The sequence below is a fragment of the Heteronotia binoei genome, chromosome 4, assembly GCF_032191835.1.
Source record: "Heteronotia binoei isolate CCM8104 ecotype False Entrance Well chromosome 4, APGP_CSIRO_Hbin_v1, whole genome shotgun sequence".
NCBI classification, from domain to species: Eukaryota; Metazoa; Chordata; class Lepidosauria; order Squamata; family Gekkonidae; genus Heteronotia; species Heteronotia binoei.
Window position 1 is genome coordinate 77,487,966 of NC_083226.1, and position 21,315 is coordinate 77,509,280.

Sequence of the window (21,315 nt, forward strand, 5' to 3'; positions counted from 1 at the left end):
TCTCCTGGCCTTCTGCAAACTATGCAAAACTGAACTATTCAAGAGAGCTTTTCTGCACAGGTAACAGAGTTGCGCTGTACAAAATGGTTTTATAAACTTGCAAGGACTGTACTGCTGTTAAGTTTATGTTTAAATATCATTTTAACAGTCTGAGTGGTGCATCGCCTTTTCTTGGAGAGACAAAACAAGAAACATTAGCCAATGTATCTGCTGTGAATTATGACTTTGAGGAAGAATTCTTCAGTAATACCAGTGCCCTAGCTAAGGATTTTATAAGAAGACTTCTGGTTAAGGACCCAAAGTGAGTTTCTTTTCCTCCAGTGTTTTTGTTACATTGAGAGCCGACTAAGGAAGCTTACTGATAGCAGCTCCTCTTAGACCTTTGGGGGATGGAAAGTTCTCCTGGCATCACTTGCCTTCTGTAGTTTGCTTTAAATGTCTGAAAGTTCCCTGGTTCATAATGGCTTTTTATTATGTAGTACGTTTGGGATACTATATAGTTACAGAAAAATGCCAATTTGAAGAATACATGTCTTTCTACTTTAAAAGGAAAAGGATGACAATTCAAGACAGCTTGCAGCACCCCTGGATCAAGGTTAGTATATAATACATACATTGTTATCTTTTTCTTCTGTTGTTTTTTACTGTATTTCTCGTTTTTCAGATCTCTACTTAAAAAGTTAGGAAAATGAAAGCTCCCTTACTAAACAGAGCTTTTGCTGTCTAAACTGAAAGTCGCTGCATCACAGTCATAGACATTAAAGAGTATGCTGCCAATATACATTCCAAGGATATACATTATCAGTGTTTAACCAAGGAAGGGATCGATCTTCAAGGAGCTGCTATATAGAAGGCTGTATTCTAAATGTAAGAGCCCCGTGGCGCAGAGTGGTAAAGCTGCAGTACTGCAGTCGGAGCCCTCTGCTCACGACCTGAGTTTGATCCCAGCGGAAGCTGGTTCAGGTAGCTGGCTCCAGGTTGACTCAGCCTTCCATCCTTCCAAGGTCGGTAAAATGACTACCCAGCTTGCTGGGGAGATAGTGTAGATGACTGAGGAAGGCAATGGCAAACCACCCTATAAAAAGTCTGCCATGAAAACGTGAAAGCAACATCACCCCAGAGCCGAAAATGACCGGTGCTTGCACAGGGGACTACCTTTACCTTTTTTATTCTAAATGTAACCTCTTTGATCTGACTTACCTTTCAATAGGCTCCCCATAAGCATAACCTTTGTGCTGGCTACCTCCTTTCTCCTCATGAGCTGCTGGTTGCATCTCTCCTCATTCCCCCACCCCCACCCCAGCAGATGGCCCAGGAAATGGTGCACTAGCTGGTGGCTAGAGAGATTTGAGATGTATGCTCCAGCCTGCCTTCCTTTGCAAATGGCCAAATGTTTCAATTGTTTATTTAATGTTTTGGAGTAAACTGTTGTAGATCAGACCCCAGATATGCTACAATGTCAAAGAAGAGAAGGACCCAGATGACTCAAGTGACTGACTGCATTCAGATGCCATGTCAAGTCATGTTGCTATTTTTAAAGAGCAAAAAAAATGTCTTCACTGTTTTAGCTGCTTTCCTTGTGAATGGCAAAAATGCAGGGGAAAACACTCCTGCCCAGTACCATTTCAGTGTAGGAAAACCTCCCATGTTGCAGCGCTTCAAGCTCAAAGGGTATGCCTTTATTTTTTTCTTGAACATTCCCTGCGGCTGATGTGTGGCAGTGGAGAAGTAGCATATCCAGTTTGCCCTTAAATCTTGGTATAGAATCCTGGTTTCTGGGGAAAACTTAACTCCAGTTAAACTTCATACTTGTATTTGTATATCAAGTAGTTTTAGTTAACGCAAGAGCCTCACATTATGCTGTGTGCAGGGGGTTTGGTAATGAGCATAAGAACGTCCTGTTTAGGCGTATTCAGGCTTGACATGGTCTCTGAATGCAGCCACCAGTGCAAGTATTATGAGATATATACCACTAGCGTAACATTATGCAGTGAAGGAGTGATTTTGATAATAGATGGATTGTAGACCTAGTTCAGGATTCAGGGCAAAGGAAATGCATCTAGTTAACAAACCTTTTTTGCCACCACCCCCCCCCCCCCCCAGCTCTGTAGAATAAACTATATCATTTAAAATATGTGTTTTCATTTCCTCACAGCCTAAGGATACCCTACAGGTGCTGAGTAGAAAAGCATCTGCTGTAAATATGGAGAAATTCAAAAAGTTTGCAGCACGAAGGAAATGGAAAGTAAGCAGGTTTTTATGATCTTGTGTTTTAGGAATAAAAAGCTATTGCAATCTTGATTTGCTTTATAGAATTAGTCTAAGAATTCAGTTCTAAAACTCTTGCACATTTTTTTTCAGAGTAAAATTGGTAATGAGCAAAAGTCCTGTAAGCATTATGGCTGAGCGCTGTGTGGCATTTCCATCCAAGTGAGGAAATGGAGTCAGACTATGGAGTCAGAATTTCTGCAGATTATGAGAGTTAAAAATATTCATGAAACCCTGAATGGAAGAGATGTAGTGTAGACTATATAATTTCCATAGATGTAAGGAGGGGGAAAATTGACAGTGTGGTCTAAGATTAAAGTAGTGAAACCATTCCTTAAGAGATCACAAATAAAAAGAAACGTATATGTTGATGAATTCAGCACTTCATAAACATTTGCTGTAGTGCCATATGACTCTCCTGATCCCATTTTTTTCTGTATTAAAACAATTTTCTTTGGTAATATATGGTAATTATATCCAATACTAATAAAATATTAATAAACACTTAATACCTTCCCCATACATTACTCTTTTCCCTCCTCCCCTCCCCCAAATCTTGACTTTCGCCAGTGCCAATTACTTAAAATTCTAATATCAAAAAGTATCTTTAACACTAAAAGAATCTTAATAATAAAAAGAAAAATATATATATCATTTTGTAAAGAAATAACAAACACATTTCTTATGTTTTATAAAATACCACTCAGTTATTATAGTTCATCTTCTTTCTTCTTCTAAAAACCTAATTGGTATTCTCAAAAATCACCCAATGTCCTTTCACTTTCCATTCTTTCTCTATATATCTTCTGAACTTATCCCAGTCCATTTTAAATCCCTCTAAATCATAGTCTTTCAAGATTCTTGTAAGTCTATCCATTTCACTTCATGACATAACTTTTACAATACAGTCCCATTTTTCTGGTATTTTATCTTGCTTCCATTACTGCGCATATAATGTCCTAGCAGCTGAAAGCAAGTACCAGATTACAGTTCTATCTTCTTTCGGAAATTTCTCTATTTGTAATCCCAATAAGAAAGTCTCTGGAGTGCTCTTAAATTCGTATCCCAAGATTCTACAAATTTCTTGTTGAATCATTTGCCAAAACTGTTTCGCTCTTTCACAAGTCCGCCACATATGGTAGAAAGAACCTTCATGTTTTTTACATTTCCAACATCTATCCGGCATCTTGTTATTCATTTTTGCCAACTTTTTAGGAGTCATAAACCATCTATACATCATTTTATAACAGTTTTCTTTAATACTATAACATGTCGAAATTTTCATAGAGTTCTTCCACAAGTATTCCCATGTTTCCATCTGTATTTTTTTATTTACATTAATTGCCCATTTTATCATTTGAGATTTTACTACTTCATCTTCAGTAGACCAGTAGACCATTTCAGTAATAGTTTATATAGTTTTTAAATCAACTTATCATTATCTCCAAGCAGAACATTGTTTTCTAATTGTTTGCTCCTTATTCCTTCATTTTTAATATCAGTCAGTCAGTTTATTGCACCATCTCTTTATTTGTTGCATCTGGAACCAGTCATCCATCTTTTTCTTCTCTTAGTACATATAAGTGTGCCAACCAAATATATTTCCATGGCCTTCCAATGCTAAAAGTTTTCTATTCAACAACGTCACCCACTCTCTTATCCATACTAGACATACTGCTTCATGATATAACATTAAGTCTGGTAACTGAAATCCTCCTCTTTCTTTTACGTCTTTTAAAATTTTCATTTTAATTCTTGGTTTCTTCCCTGCCCATACAAACTCTAAAATTTTTCTTTGACATTTATTAAATTGTTTACTGCCTTTCCCTATCGGAATTGTTTGAAACAAATACATAATTATTGGTAGAATATTCATTTTTATTGCAGCTATTCTTCCAAGCAATGACAAATTAAGTTTATTCCATTTTACCATAACTTCATTCATTTTATGCCATAGTTTTCATAATTTTTTTTATATAAGTCGATATTTTTATTGTAACCTCCACACCCAGATACTTTACTTTAGAGGTAACTTCACATCCTGATAGCTTCTGCAATTCTTTTTGTTTACTCATTTGCATATTTTTGCATTAAAAAATTGACTTCTCATTATTGATGTAAAATCCTGCCATTTCTCCATATTCTTGTATCTTACCTAGTAATAATGACGTTACTTGTATAGGATTTTCATTTATAAACATTACATCATCTGCAAATGCTCTGTATTTATAAGTAAAGCCTTGTAGTTTCAAACCTTCTATTTCTTTATCTTCTTGAATTTGCATCAACAAAACTTCAAGAGTCATTATAAACAACAATGGAGAAAGAGGGCAACCTTGTCTTGTTCCCTTACTAATTATCATATTCTCTGTAAGATCCGCATTTATGCAAAGTTTTTCATACTGTTCAGTATATATTGCTTTCACCATTCTTATAAAGCTTTCCCCCAATTCCATTTTTTCCATTACTGCAAACATAAAGTCCCAGTTTAAATTATCAAAGGCTTTCTCTGCGTCCACAAAAAATAAAGCAACTTCTTTTTTTGGATGTCTTTCATAATATTCTACAATATTTACAACAGTCCTTAAATTGTCCCTAATTTGTCTTTTGGAAAGAAATCCTGCTTGTTCCTCCTTAATAAAGTTCATCAAGTATTGTTTAAGTCGTTCTTCTAAGATTCTTGTATATATTTTATAGTCATTATTTAACAATGAGATTGGTCTATAGTTTTTTTACTTTCGTGATATCTCTTTTGGAATCAGCGAAATTACTGCTTCCTTCCACGTATTTGGTATTTTCCCCTGCAGTCTTATAATATTCATCAGTTTTTGAAGCTTCGGTGTTAACTCCTCTTTAAGGGTTTTAAAAAATTTTGCTGTATATTCATCTGGACCAGGTGCTTTTCCCATTTTCATTGAATTAATTGCCGCTTCAATTTCTATTTTCCCAATTGGTTCATTCAAAACTTTTTCCATATTTTCTGTTAAGGGAGCTGTTTTAATTTTTTGCAAATATATTTCCATCTTTTCTTTGTTTATCTTAAAGCCTTTAAGCAATTTGGCATAGTATTTAAAACATTCTCTTTTGATTATAATAATAATACTTTTTATTTGTATCCCGCCCTCCCCGCCAGGGCAGGCTCAGGGCGGCTCACAACATACGAATGTAATATACAATAAAACCATACATAGTAATTACAATTACAATTATAAAATCATCATTAACAACTTGTATTAAAAATTAACATTGTGGTGCTATAACTTAGATCTTTAATAAAATTCAGTGGCTAAAACATGTCCAGCGAAACTTTCTTGGCTCGATATTAGGTGAAGGCTATTTTGAAGAGGTAGGTCTTACAGGCCCTGCGGAATTGGTCTAAACATCGCAGGGCCCGTATTTCCTCCAGGAGTTGATTCCACAGCAGTGGAGCTGCAATGGAGAAGGCCCGATCCCAGGTGGTCTTCAATCTGGCCTCCCTTGGCCCAGGGATATTCATCTGGTTCTTTCCAGCTGACCTCAGCGCTCTCTGGGGCTCCTATGGGGAGAGACGGTCCCTCAAGTAGGCAGGTCCTCGGCCATATAGGGCTTTAAAGGTGATAACCAGCACTTTATAACGGACTCGGTACACCACTGGCAGCCAGTGCAGTCCGCGCAGCCCCGGCTGTATGTGCTCCCATCTTTGGAGTCCCAACAGCAGCCTAGCCTCCGCGTTCTGCACCAGCTGCAGCCGCCGAGTTCAGCACAAGGGCAGCCCCATGTAGAGGGTGTTACAGTAGTCCAGTCTCGAGGTGACCGTAGCATGGATCATCATTGCTAGGTCCCGGCGCCCCAGGAAGGGGGCCAACTGCTTCACCCATCGAAGGTGAAAAAACGCAGACTTGGCGGTGGCCGCTATCTGTGCCTCCATTGATAATGAAGGCTCCAGAAGAACCCCCAAGCTCTTGACCCTATGGGCCGCTTTCAGCAGCACACCATCAAAAACCGGAAGGGGAATTTCCCTTCCTGGGGCACCGCAGCCCAAGCAAAGGACCTCTGTCTTCGTTGGATTCAACTTCAGCCCACTCAGCCTGAGCCAACCTGCCATGGCCTGCAATGCTAGGTCCAGGTTTTCTGGGATGCAGTCAGGTCGGCCGTCCATTAGTTGATAGAGCTGGGTGTCATCTGCATATTGGTGGCACCCAAGCCCAAATCTCCGAGCAATCTGGGCAAGGGGGCGCATGTAGATGTTAAACAACATCGGAGAGAGAACTGCCCCTTGTGGCACGCTGCACACTAGTGGGTGCCTCCGGGACAGCTCTCCCCCAATTGCCACCCTTTGTTCCCGTCCATCAAGGAAGGAGGAAAGCCACTGTAAGGCCGACCCCCTAATCCCTGCGTCGGCGGGCCAGTAGCCGATGGTCGACCGTGTCGAACGTAGCCGACAGGTCTAACAGCATGAGCACCGCCACGCCGCCTCGATCCAGATGCCTCTGGAGGTCATCCACCAAGGCGACCAGCACTGTCTCCGTCCCAAGGCCCGGACGAAAGCCGGACTGGTGGGAGTCTAAGGTGGAAGTGTCATCCAAAAAACTCTGTAACTGTAGCGCCACTGCCCTCTCAATAACTTTACCTAAGAATGGTAAGTTCGAGACCGGTCGGTAATTCGCCAATTCAGCCGGATCTGCTGTACTTTTTTTCAAGAGAGGGTGGACCATAGCCTCTTTCAAGGATGTTGGAAATTGCCCTTCCAAGAGGGATCTATTTATGATATCCCGTACAGGATATCTAAGCTCCCTCTGGCAAGATTTAATTAGCCAGGAGGGGCATGGGTCAAAATCGCAAGTTGTAGGGCGCACAGTAGAGAGAATTCCGTCGACTTCCCCTAGGGTAAGTGCGTCGAAGTGGTCCAAGATAAAATCAGAAGACAGGCACGGAGCCTCAGGTTCTTGTACTGCATCCAATGCAGGTCCTGGCGGAGCGACGAGATTTTATCTGCAAAAAATTTCGCAAAAGCCTCACAGCCTATTTCCAATTCTCTCATGTTTGGTCTGCCTTGAGGCAGAGTAGTCAAATTCTCAATTATCTTAAATAATTGTGCCGGGCGCGAATTTGCAGACACAATCCTAGCCGCAAAGTAATCTTTCTTTGCGGCTTTGACTGCCATCTCATAAGACTTCATAAACGTTCTGTAGGATGTTCTCGTCGCTTCGTCACGAGTATGCCGCCACCGCCTCTCTAGTCGTCTGAGTCCCTGTTTCAGCTGGCATAGCTCTGAGGTGTACCATGGAGCCAGCCTATTATGGGGACGCAGAGGATGCCGGGGTGCGATCTCGTTGATGGCCCTGGATAGCCTGTCGTGCCAGGTCTCTACCAGGTCATCAAGGGAATCGCTAGGGGGCCAGGGGGCCCGCAGAGCCATTTGGAACCGCTCAGGGTCCATCAGACTCCACGGGCAAGCCAAAATAGGCTCGCCGCCCATACAGGGTTGGGGCGGCGCACCCACACGAGCCTTGAGGGCTAGGTGATCCGACCATGGCACCGCTTCTACAGCGATATCGTCCACCAAAATCCCGGACGCAAAGATCAAGTCTAACGTGCCCGGCCTGATGTGTGGGAGTGGTAACAAATTGGGAGAGTCCCAGTGTTGCCATGGAAGACACTAGGTCCAGTGCCCGATTGGAGGCCATGTCATCCGCATGGACATTGAAATCACCCAAGACCATAAGCCTTGGGAACTCCAATGCCCAGCTTGCCACGGCGTCCATCAGGGATGGTAAGGCGCTGGCCGGTGCGTTAGGCGGACGGTACACCAGCCAAATCGCCAACCCCTTTCCCACATCCCACGCCAGACCGGCACATTCCAGACCATCGATTGTTGGGGCCGGGAGAGCCCTGAAGGAGTAATCCTCCAGTATGAATAGCGCCACCCCTCTCCCCCGCCCGTTTGTCCGTGATTGGTGAAAGACCGAGTAACCTGGGGGTGCCATCTGGGAGAGAGCCACCGTCTCCCCGTCCCGCAGCCAGGTCTCGGTCACGCAAGCCAGGTCCATATCCTGCTTGAGCAGGAATTCCTTAAGGATCGAGGTCTTATTATTTATGGACCTGGCATTACATAACACCAATGACGGAGACGGGCTTTCCCTCTTCGCCCCACTGCCTGCCACCGTCGGGATGGGACGCAGACTGGAAGAGGGCCGAGCACTGTTTTGTCTCCGCCTCCTTCCCATATAACTCCGTCTGCTCCCACCGTCATACCTTCCCCTCCCCAGGAACACTGGGATCCCCAGGCCAGACATCCATACTTGTACCCGGTCCTTCACCGATGCCAAGTTGGCTTCCTCCCCAGTTATATTATCATAACTTTAACCCCCCTCACCCTCCTCTACTTCACAATCCCAAAATTGCCTGGCCTTCTTTTAATTTAATCCATAGTTATTTAAATTTATATTCCTTCTTGATCCACAATCTCTTTACCACCAACTATTATTTTGTTAATAATTTTATTTTCTCTCTTTTTTTTATTTGCCAAGCCAAATATTTTCCAGGTTTATTTGCTCCTTCAAAAGATTTCTGCTGCAATCTTTTCAGATTCCATTCCAGTTCTTTATTTAACAAATGTCTCATTTGTGTTTGAAATATTGTAATCTCCCTCATAATTTTCTTTTTCCCAGGTCTCTTCCTCAGCTTCCCCTCTTTTTTCTTTATTTCATTCTGAATGCCCAACAATTGTTTTTCCTTTGCTCTTTTATCTTTATTATTCAGTTTAATTAATATCCCTCTCATTACTGCTTTATACGTATCCCAAACCACTTGAAATTCGATATCCTCCTTATAATTTATTTGGAAGAAAGCTTTAGTTTCTTTCTCTAGAGATGCCACTATTTCTTAATTTTGTAGTAAATCTTCATTTAACCTCCATCTTCTCACCTTTTTGACCGGCTTAGTTGACCACAATAATGGATTATGATCTGCTCCTACTTTAGGTAAGATATCTGTTTTCTTTGTAATAAGACCTAATTCTTTTGTACCCCATGACATGTCAATTCTTGAAAAGGTATTATGTCTTGCTGAAAAAAAGGTATAGTCCCGCACTTCAGGGTTGAACTTCCTCCATATATCTTCTAGATTTTCTTGTTTAACTAATTCAAAAAAGGACTTTGGCAATTTCCCTTCCTTATCTTTTTTCCCAGATCTATCCAATGCATTCTTAATTGTTGCATTAAAGTCCCCCATTATCATAATTTGTTCATATGTCACGTTATCCAATTGTTGTATAATGTCTTCTTAAAAAGTATCTTTTGCTCCATTTGGTGCATACAGTCCCAATAGCAACGGGTTTTTTTTTTTCATTTATTATTTCCACTGCTATATATCTCCCATCATCATCCTTAAAAATTAATTTTGGGTCCAATTCTTTTGTAATATAAAAAATCACTCCTCTTTTCTTCTGCTCAGCCAGTGAAAAAAACTCTAGTCCCAATCGTTTGTTCCATAAAAATTCACAATCCTTTTGTTTAATGTGTACTTCTTGCAAACAAATTATACTACAATTTTGCTTTTTAATCCAATGAAACGTTGCCTTTCTTTTTTTGTGGTGAATTTAGTCCATATACATTCCAAGATAATAATTTGTAATCCATCATGGTTCAATTTCTTTATGTTCTTCATAAAACCTACGCAGTTCTTGTGTATTTGTAATTGTGATCCTTTTCCCTTGAAGTTCAAAACTCACACCTTCTAGTAATATCCACCTATACCTTATTTCATTGTCTGGTAATTTTTCTGTCCATTTCTTGTATGTCCTTCTATCAGTTAACACTTGTCTTAGCAACTCGTTCATGATTCTTACTCTGCTGCCTTCAACTGTCAGTGTTTTCCCAAAGTTTTTATTTATGATCTTTCCCACCATTTCTTTTGTCATAAACTTTATAACCACATCTCTTGGTAAATTATTCTTTTTGGCATAGAATGAGTTAACTCTGTACACATAATCATACATGTTCCTAGTACCTTCTAGATCTTCCTCCAGGAATTCCGCAATAATTTTATTATATGTTCCTTCAAGTCAGTTTGTTCGTCTTCAGGTACTCCTCTCAGACGTATCTGAGTTTCCATCAGTTTGCAGTCATGTATTACCACTTTTTCTTGAATTTTTTTCAAGGTGGAATCATGTGCTTTCACTCTCCCCTCCACTTCTTGCACTTTCTTAGATGTTACCACAGTTTCGTTTCTGAGATCCTCTATATCTTTTTTTCAGATCTTCAGTGTCCTTTCTAATTTCCTTTTTGGAGGTAGTTATTAGCTCTTTCGTCCCTTTCATCATCCTTGCTGCCATTGCATCCAATTGCTCCTGCATTTTCTCCAGTGAAGCAGTCCTTGTGCGTATTGGCTTCTGGTCTGACATGTAAAAATGCTGAAAAAGTTGACCTCACCAAATTAAAATCCAACTGTCAGGTTTTAAAGAATGAATTTTGCTTTTTCAATAAGCCCAAAATTGCTGTCCCTGGAGCCTCCCAAGCTCAGATAAAATTTTTAAAGTTTATAATTTTTCCAAAATGGCGGTCGCGACTTTTAAATCCCCCTTTTAAACTTTTTTCCACTTTTTTCTGGAGGCTTCCAAAATAGTTTTTAACAAAAAAGTCCCTGAGCCCGTTTCGATGGGGTAGGGCGGGATATAAATCAAATGAAATAAATAAAAATAGTATTTACCTTACAATGTTCAAATTCTCCAGCTCCACTAATTTTCAGTGTTTCAAATCCTTTTAAATAACTTTTAAATTTTGACCTTCTTACAATGGCCGCTGATGTTTTTCTATGATTTCTCAGTCCTAGAGTAGGCTGGCTAACTCCCAGTTTTCCCTTCTTCACTGATTACTTCCTGCTTTACTTGCCACCAAATCCCATTCTCGCTGGTAGAGAGATCTCACAATGCTTGTAACGTACTTCCTGCTTTACTTGCCACCAAATCCCGTTCTCGCTGGTAGAGAGATCTCGCGATGCTTGTGACATATTTCCTGTGTCATCTGTTAGATCTGCAGTTCTGTGACGATGGGGCTTTTCAACCAAAACCACAGGTATTCCAAACAATAATTTTCTTTTCTCTTTTTAGCACTGTCTTTTAGTATTTTACAGTCCCAATTTCGTCCCTTCTCCCCTTCTTTATGAATAGCTTCTATATTCAATCTTCCACCTTTTGAATTTTAATTTTTACAGTTCCTATTAGTTCTGGAATGAAAGATAACGATCTGTACCTTTTGCTGTGGTTATCCAAAATGGCTCCGGTCTTGCATGAATTTAGATGTTCAGTAGAATCAAAAAAGGTTTGGATCTTGATGAGCTTAAGTCAATTGAATGACTCTGGAAACCTCTGTAGACGCTGGAATGCATCTCATCTCCGGAGTCCCTTCAAAGCCTCAAAGGAGCCCCCCCCCCGGGGCTCCTTTTAAGCCAAAGTAAATCTCCTCAGAATTTTCCAAGCATGTCTTGGACTAATCTCTGACTGAGAAAAGTAGGCAGTAGGCATTGAATTGCCTTTTTCTACCCTAAACAGAAGTTCCAGTCTGCTCCCCTTCAGAGAAGCAGTTCAGCTCGCCATTCTTCAACCCCCGGAAGTCTCTCCTGTTCCTATTTCGATGGGTTAAGGCACCACATCACTTTTATGTGTTAAATTTTTAATGTCCATGTATTTACCACGTGGCAGAAGCTAGTGAAAACAACATGTCACTGATGTTATGACAGCTATGTCCAATGAGTGCACTAAAATCGTATTGATATTGTTGTGAATGCTGGATACCCATCCTTTGTTAAAGTGATTACTTGATAAATATTAAGAAAGGATTGGAGTTAATGCTGGGGGGGAGCGATGTTTGTTTTTGTTCTTGTTTGGTTTTTGCCTGAACTGATAATGTACTTGTTAGTGTAAGGCGTCCAGCATCCAAAGGGTTGCAGTGAGAGGATAAGAAAAGGAGACACTGGTGGTTTGAGTTAGGATACAGACTCAGGCAGAGATGACAGCTTAGAGCAGGGGTGGACAAACTTGCTTAGAACAAGAGCCACATAGAATAAACGTCAGACATTTGAGAGCCACCAGACATGAACATCAGGTGTTTGAGAGAAGAAAGAAAAGGAAGGAAGGAAAATAGATGGGGGGAGTGAGGAGGGAAGGAGGTGGAAAGAAAGCAACCTTTAGTTTAAATGAGTTCTTCAAGCTGTTTGCTAGTTGGCTTGGAGAAGTGATTAAAGAAAGAAATGCCTTATCAAAGCCAGCCAACAGGGCAGTGGGGGCTTCAAGAGCCACATAATAAGTGTGAAAGAGCCACATGTGGCTCCCGAGCTGCAGTTTGGCCACCCCTGGCTTAGAGGCTGTTTGATTCCATGTCCTTGCTCACTGGAAATATTATTCATGATTTAGAGTTTGGCTTCCTGCAGCAGAAGTCTGTTACCACTATTTTTAAATAGAATATATATCACAAAGATGCCACAATTCTCCAGTGTTTTGTTATCATAAGAGATGTAGTACTTTCCATGGACATATCACTCAACGAAGTGGAGAGCCTGTGTGGTGAATTTACTATATAAAACTTGTGAATTATTTTACACTCTATGTTACACTCTAAATTAATTTTGGCCCAAAGGTTTAGATTAACTATTATAATTGCACTTCTGCAATGTTGTCTGTTGAACTTAAAGTTACAAGAGATCTTTCTTATTACAAATCATTATTTTCACAAAAATATTTCTTTCTTCTCTTATAAAAGCAATCTGTGCGATTAATATCATTATGCCAAAGATTATCAAGATCTTTTTTATCCAGAAGTAACATGAGTGTGGCTAGAAGTGATGATACTCTGGTAAGTAAATGGTGGAAGTATAATGATTGACATTGTATAATCTGAATTCTAATATGTGTAAACTGTGCCCTGTAGGAAATTCATATTGATACCAAGGAAGTAACTGATATACCCACACAAGAGACAATATTCAGGCAGTTCATTCAATGTAATTTTAAGTAGATGATAAAAATTTCTCAGTCACTTCTTTTCTGAGTACTTCCAGCTAAAATTAATTTGTCACAACTGTGACTTAGTCAATGTTTGAGCATCAGAAACTGTGATTATTTTATTTAGTTTGTTTATACCCTGCTTCTTCCACAACAGGGACCCAAAGCACCTTACATTATATGCTCTCCTCCATTTATCTTCAGAACAACTCTGTGAGTCAGGTTAGGCTGAGAGTGGTAACTCCAGCAGTTGGCATGGTGTGGAATGTGTGTGGAATGTTTTTCATGCACACACTGCACCTCCCTGCTCTCATCGTCTTCAGTTTGTAATGACTGTAACTCATTCAGATTTGCCATGACAACATTAATTAGGTGGAACTTTAAGATTCAGAAGTTGCAGTCCTCTCTCTACCCAAAAGTTGAGTTTCTAAGAACAATAACCACCAACACTCCCAGCATGATTTTCATATAGTCAAATGGCAATACTTTTTGATGTATATAGAGCCAACCTCTGTGATCTATTCCATGTCTCTGTTTTACTGTACTCAAAAGAGAGTGCTTTGGGGACATATAAAATATTCTTCCAGACTTTGTACTTTGAAGCCGGTGTACTATCTTTAGGTCTATAAATCAAGAAGATTTCTTTTTAAGATTTACTGTGCACTCTATTTTATCAATTCCTGTGACCAGCAATGTTTAAGAACTAAACAAATAGGGTTTTCCCCAGAAAATTAAGGGCAGATATATCAGAAAGTCTATAAGGTGATTTTTAAATTTGCCTTATTTTTTATCTCTGCAAATTTCCACATTTTTGTAAATAACATCTTTACTTATTCATGTGCTATGCCTTTAATGCTGAATCAGTTGTCTTAATTTGCTAAACCAACTCATCAGCAACCAGAGATATTGCAGCATTGTGCCACTGTTTAAAATATAAGCAAACAAGAGTAAACACAGCCCTGTTCTGTGTGATACTGATTGTTTATTCTTTGGGAACAAATATGTGTGTTTTTTAAATCCTAAATTGTGCAATGCCAACAAAAATACATTGGAGGCAGAACTTATTTCCCAGGTGATGCATAAACAGCATGTGGTGATGCATCAAAAAGAGACATCTCATTTTTAAAAAGTTAAACATGAAACATGAAAATGTTAGCATTGGGAATGGTAGTAACAGCAAAATTACCACATTCTATCTGACTGTCCTTCAGAAGTTCTCAGGGGGGTGTATGTGGTTCTTCCCTGTTCGATGTTATCCTCACATCAACCCTGTGATGTACGTTAAGCTGAAAGAGTGCAAGTAGCCCACAATCAGCCTGTACATTTCATAGCTTGCTCTACAGATATGAACCAGCGTCTCCCAGGGTCTCTGGTGCCCTAAACAGTCCATAACATTGCAATGTACACTATGTCCATTATAGTTCTTTTTCTGTATCTTCGCAAAGAATTGTGTGTGTGTGTTTGCCCCCCTCATCAAGCAAACAACTTTGTATTCTCATGTCTTTTCCCTCCCATCCTCACTAATTGACAAGGATGAAGAAGATTCATTTGTCATGAAAGCCATCATTCATGCCATCAATGATGATAATGTTCCTGGTCTCCAACATCTTCTGGGGTCTTTGACCAATTATGATGTCAATCAACCCAACAAGGTATGTTCTAACTGTCTGATCATTTGCTTAGTGTTGTGAGCCAGCAAGGGATTTAAACTTTAGGAGTTTGAGTCTTGATTTTAATTTATGTGTTGGAAATTGGGGTGGGGGGCAGTATTGCCTTAACCTATACTTAAAATATGATTTTTTTCATAGAAATTATCAAGTCAGCTTAGGCTACTTACTTCATTGCTGAGTTATTCTTAAAAAGTGGATTTTTCCCCATGATGTTTCATTTATATTAGGGTTGCCAATCCCCGGGTGGGGGCAGGTGATCCCCCAGTTTGGAGGTCCTCCCCCACTTCAAGATGGGAAGGGTGATCAGGGTGGGAAGGGAAATGTCTGCCGGGCATTCCATTATTCCCTATGGAGACTGATTCCCATTAGGTTTAATGGATAATTGATCTCTGGGTATCTGAGGCTCAGAGAGGGCTGTTTTTTGAGGTAGAGGCACCAAATTTTTATTATAGCATCTGATGCCTCTTCTCAAAAGACCCTCCATGTTTCAAAAAGATTAGACCAGGGGGTCCAATTCTTTGTTGATCTTCTTCGTGGTCTCTGTGCTTCACTCTCATGGGATATGTATCTCGATCGGAAAAGCCCGAGGTTTGACTTCCGGGGTTGGATCATGGAGAATTGAGCTGCTTCTCAAAAGGGGAGCGGGCTGGAGCCTTTGTTCTGAGCAGAGAAGGCGAATCCAACGCCTGCTGCCTAAGTGAGGGAAAAGGCCAAGACATGCATGGAATATTCTATGGCTGACGAGGAGTCCCAGCGGGGTTCCTTTTAGGCTTTGAAGAGTCCCCATCGAGGAATTGCATTCCAGCGTCTACAGAGGGTCTCCGTGGTCATTAAATTGACTTAAATTCATCAAGATTCAAGCTTTCTTTGGACTATATAAATTTCTAAATATTTATCTTTGAAGAGTACAGTGTTAAGAAGGGGGAGGAAAATGTCGAGCTGAGCTGCTTCTCATAACGGGAGCAGGCTGGAACTTCTGTTCAGGGTAGTGGAAGGCAGATTAATGCCTACTGCCTACTTTTCTCAGTCAGAGATTAGTCCAAGATATGCACAGGAAACTTTGAGGAGATTTACCTTGGCTAAAAGGGAGTCCCAAGGGGGGGGGCTCCTTTGAGGCTTTGAGGGATCTCCAGGAATAGTTGTATTTTCATCTTCTGCAGAAGTTTTCAGAGTCATTTATTTGACATAAGCTTGACAGAATCCTAACTTTCTTGGACATTTCTAAACATCTAAAGCTACGCAAGACCGGTAGGAACTTGGATAATTGGAAGAGAAGGTACAGATTACTATCTTTCACTCCGGGACTATTTACAATTTAATGGAGTAAATTTAAAAGGTGGGAAATGAAAATCTAGAAAGGTTGGAAGAAGAAGGGAAAAAGAGGTGAAATTTGGACTTTGTAAATATAAAGGACAGTGCTGAAAAGTGGAAAGGAATTTATTGTTTGGTCTACTTGCGGTTTTGAAAAAAGAGCATCATCGTCACAGACCTTGCATATTCAAGCAAAACAGGAAGTACGTCAAGTATCATGAGATCTCCTTACTAGTGTGAATGAGACTTCGTGGCAAGTAAACCAGGAAGTAGTGGATAGAAAACCTACTCTAGGAATATAACACCATTGAGAAATAGCGGCAGCCATTGCTTGGAGGTCAAAATTAAAATAAGGTTTTTAAAGTGTTCGGGACATTAAAAATTGTTGGAATTAACTCAGAAGAGGACAAGAAAATAAGTATTATTGGAAATATTATGTGTGTGGACTTTAGAAGTTTTTAAAAGGGAAAAAAATTGTAAAGAGCAGCAAAAAGTCGTGACCGCCATTTTGAGACATTTAAAGACTTTAAAAATAAATACCTTGATCTTGGGAGTTAGGAGGATGGCGAAATTAGGCTGTGCCTGAATATAATTCATGGTTAGTAACAATTCTATGATCTGACAATTATAACAAATAGAAAATTCACAATGCTTGACATACTGCCCCCCGTAAGCTCTTGCTTGGGGTTTGTCTGGGTGCAGTAGGTAAAATCTTTTAAGGAGGAGGGGGGCCTGGAGGTCAGATGCTTTTACCCATTCATCACAAATAGGGGGAAAGTACTTCCAGCGTATTAAGAAGTACAGTACCCCCCTTTTTTCTCTCGCATCCAATATCTCCTGCACCTCATGGTGACTGACCCTTCACTTGAATAGGTTTGTGCTCCGGCAGGCGAGGGTGCCAGCTCGTAGCCCCCGGATCTCGCCGAAGAAGGCTGCAATGTAAAACAGGATGGATTTTACTAAACAGTTTTGGCAATTCCAACTCCAACTGCAATAGAGATAAGGAAGTTAGAGTGTGAATTTCACACGTGAATGTAGAATTGTTTATAGAACCTTTGATGTGCCATTTTAAAGCATGTATTCTGTTGTTACTAAGTGTCATTTCCAATATCTAGCTCGGCTGAGCCACATGGATTATCAATAAACCACACTTTGTTTCAAAACCCAAGGACTGGTTATTTTGAAATCTCATGCTTGACACTCTGTCCTGCAGGAGATGGACAAGAGCATTAAGACTTCCTGTAACCTAGGTGTACCCTCAACCCCCAGATTCTCCAAGCCCAGGACATGGCATAAGTCATGGAACAAAAGACCTTTCCAGAAACAGTCATCTGAGCAATCCTGGAAACCATGTTCATCCTATTCTGGTGGCAAAGCAGCATTTGACTCGAAAAGCAAGTTCTCCCCGGGGTCCACCCACCAACCCACCAACAAGGGGTCGCGTAACCCCAAACGGGCTTTGACTGTACAGCTTTGGCTATTCCTGGCCCCTTCCCCCTTTCTGCGGTCCCAACTCAGCTGTCCCTTTACCTATCAGCATGGCAGCTCATCACATCAGATCGTTGGGTACTGTCTATCATACAGGAAGGATACATGATAGAGTTCGCTCAACTTCTCACCTCCTCGAAGTTCGTAATGACGCCCTCATCCCCGGTCCTCTTGGAAGAGGTCCAGAACCTGCTGCAGAAACAAGCAATAGAGAGGGTCCTTTCTCATCAAAGGAATCACAGGTTTAATCCCGATATTTTGCAGTTCCCAAGAGGGACGGGGGCATAAGCCCATTATGGACTTACGGGACTTGAACGACTTTATCGTTTACCAAAAATTCCTCATGTCTACTCTACAGAGCATCCTCCCCCTTATCTAGGAAGGGGACTGGCTGGCCACGTTAGACTTGCAGGATGCGTATTTCCATATTACCATACATTCAAACCACAGGAAATACCTTCGTTTCACCATTGGAACAGAACACTTCCAATACAAAGCGCTCCCCTTTGGGCTCTCTACAGCCCCGAGGGTGTTCACGAAAACCATGGTAGTGATCGCAGCTTATCTTCGTCTCCAGGGCGTCATCATATTTCCGTACATCAACGCCTGACTGTTAGTGGCAAGCTCAGAAGTTCTCCTCAGTCACCATCTGAAGACCACCCTGAACCTCTTAGACCACTTGGGCCTATGGATCAACCAGAAGAAGTCCCAGTTACTACCAACCAAGAGAGTGCAGTTCATTGGAGCGGTTCTGGATACCACACTACACAGAGCTTTCCTCCCCAGGCAGAGGGCAGTCGACATCGTGTCGCTAGTGGAGTATCTGCAACTGCACAGGAAGGGCACGGCTGTGCAAATCCAGCATCTTCTGGGGTTCATGGCAGCAACGACCAGTGTTCTTCTCTTTGCAAAGCTTCGCATGCGAATACTTCAGATTTGGTTTCTGCGTCACTTCCGCAACTCGACGGACTCCCCTCAGACAGTTCTGCAGATCCCTCACTCAGTCCTGAGATCTCTAGACTGGTGGAGGCAAGAAACAAATCTTCTCCGGGGTGCTCCATTTCATCTTCCCACACAATCAATTACCATCACAACAGATGCGTACTTATGGGGATAGGGAGCACATGGGAATGGGCTTTGTGCGGGAGGCCCATGGCCCCCTTCCTTTGCCCGTCACCACATCAACTTCCTCGAGTTGCTGGCAATTCAGTATGCTCTTCAGTCCTTCAGACCTCTCATTGTGAACGCTGTTGTAGCGATCCTAACATACAACACTACAGCCCTCAGTTACTTGAACAGACAAGGAGGGACGGTGTCCAGGAAACTCTGTGCATTAACCATCGACATCTGGGAAGAATGCATTTCCCTACAGTCATTTCTAGTGGCGACTCATCTGCCAGGGGAGCTCAATGTGCAGGCAGACTCTCTCAGCAGGGGAGCTGCACAGGTGCACAAATGGGAAATCAAACAGTCCTATCTGACTCCGGTCTTCAACCGCTGGGGCCAACCGCAAGTGGATGTGTTTGCCACCTCTCTGAACTGGAAATGCCCATTGTTTTGCTCCAGAGGGGGTGTAGACCCAGACTCTCTAGGGGACGGACTTCTATTCCCTTTAAATGAGCACTTCATGTACCTGTTTCCTCTCCTCCCCTTGTTGACCAAAGTAGTCAACAAGATCTTGAAGGAGAGTCCAGACTGCATTCTGGTGACGCCATGGTGGCCCCATCAGAGCTGGTTCCCCATTGTTCTGGGACTATCCAAGGGAACTTTTCATCTCTTCCCGTCGGAACCCGATCTCCTGTCAATTCAGGAAGGGTTGTTGTTGCACCACAACGTCCCGCATCTCAAATTGACGGCCTGGAGAATCACCAGTCGGGCCTGTCAGCAAGGGTTCAAAACGTCCTACTGAATAGCCGGAAGCCATCCACGCGTAAAGCGTAAAGTGGTCACAGTTTAAAAACTTTGTGGCTGCCAACTGTGCTAACCCGGCTAGTGCTGGGTTACCTGCAATTTTTGACTTCTTGCTTTCCTTAGTAGACTTGGGCCTTAACCACTCTTCACTGCGAGTGTACTTGGCTGCCATCTCTGCCCATCACGAGACCATTGACACTCTGGTCGTTTTCGCACTCACCTTAATCAGCAGCGACGACCCTCTTCACCACGCAGGATCTGCGCGGATTTCGCACTAATTGCTGCGGAGCACCCAGAAGAGCCGGAAAGTCCCGGCTCTTTTGCGGCGCAAACGGAAACCGCCAAAAAACAGTTTCCGTTTGCGCCGCAAAAGCGCCAGGACTTTCCGGCTCTTCTGGGTGCTCCGCGCCAATTAGTGCGAAATCCGCGCAGATCCTGCGCGGTGAAGAGGGTCGTCGCTGCTGATTAAGGTGAGTGCGAAAACGACCTCTGTGTTCACACACCCACAGACAAAACGCTTCTTGAAGGGGCTGCTGTGTCTGCACACTCCAGTGAGGCAGCCTACTGAACCTTGGGACTTGCCTTTAGTATTGGACAAGCTTTCTGGACGCCCTTTTGAACCTATGGCGTCTTGCCCGCTGAATTTACTGTCGTGGAAGACAGCCTTTCTTGTTGCCATTACCTCTGCTAGAAAAGTTGGGGAGCTTATGGCGCTACGCTGTGATCCCCCTTATTTGAGATTTCATGAAGGAGGGGTGTCCCTGGTTCTGGACGTTACCTTTCTTCCCAAGGTTGTTTCAGATTTTCATTTGAATTCAGAGATTGAGTTACCCTCTTTGTTCCCCAATCCCTCTTCTGTAGAAGAGAGAAGGTTGCACTCCCTAGATGTGAAGCTCGCTCTTCTATTCTTCCTGAGTCGGACCAGACCTTTCAGGAGTAGTCCTCATTTGTTCATCTCCTATGCCACGCCGAAGAAGGGCATGAGAATTTTGGCTCAGAGGCTAAGTGGCTGACAGAGACAATTAAACTTTTCTTTCTGTTAGTGAAAAGGCCTCTGTCAGGTCCTGTACGAGGGCACTCCACTAGAGTGTTGGCTACTTCTACGGCCTTTCTTAGGGGAGCTTCCTTGAATGACATCTGTAAGGCAGCAGCTTGGGCTTCACCACATGTCTTCATGAAGCACTATGCCTTAGATGTTCACCGCCATCAGAGGGCTCAGCTGGGACGTCTGGTTTTGCAAGCAGCTTCTTCAGTCTGACCTCCAGCACCCTCCTCCAAGTAGGTCTGCTTGCTAATCTCCTGTGGGTGGGAAGCACAGAGACCATGAAGAAGATAAACAGGTTGCTTACCTGTAACTGATGATCTTCGAGTGGTCATCTGTGTATTCACACCACCCGCCCTCCTTCCCCACTGCTGTCGGTCCTATTGGACTTATTTATACTTGACAGCGGTCAGAAGGAACTGGTGGGATGTCTGTGCTTTGCCCAGTGGGCATGCGCAGTAGGGGCTCTGCACATGTGCACTGCTGGCGAGGTGCGAAAATCCCGGGCTTTTCAACGTACTGATCGAGATCGGCAGAGGCACCTTATCCCATGGGTGTGAATGCACAGATGACCACTCGAAGATCATCAGTTACAGGTAAGCAACCTGTTTTTCAGTCATACAGTCGAGTCTGACTCTTTGCGACCC

General features: G+C 42.1%; 1 protein-coding gene across 4 annotated transcripts in view; it reads left to right on the forward strand.

The window, feature by feature from the left end:
* DAPK1 (death associated protein kinase 1) overlaps positions 1-21,315 on the forward strand; it is a 165,912-nt gene that overhangs the window by 90,700 nt on the left and 53,897 nt on the right. For all 4 annotated transcript variants that reach the window (XM_060235449.1, XM_060235445.1, XM_060235446.1 and 1 more), the window contains exons 8-12: positions 149-301; positions 550-595; positions 2,156-2,245; positions 13,005-13,097; positions 14,779-14,898. In XM_060235449.1, the coding sequence (XP_060091432.1) occupies positions 149-301; positions 550-595; positions 2,156-2,245; positions 13,005-13,097; positions 14,779-14,898 (502 nt within the window). The remainder of the gene's footprint in view (positions 1-148; positions 302-549; positions 596-2,155; positions 2,246-13,004; positions 13,098-14,778; positions 14,899-21,315) is intronic.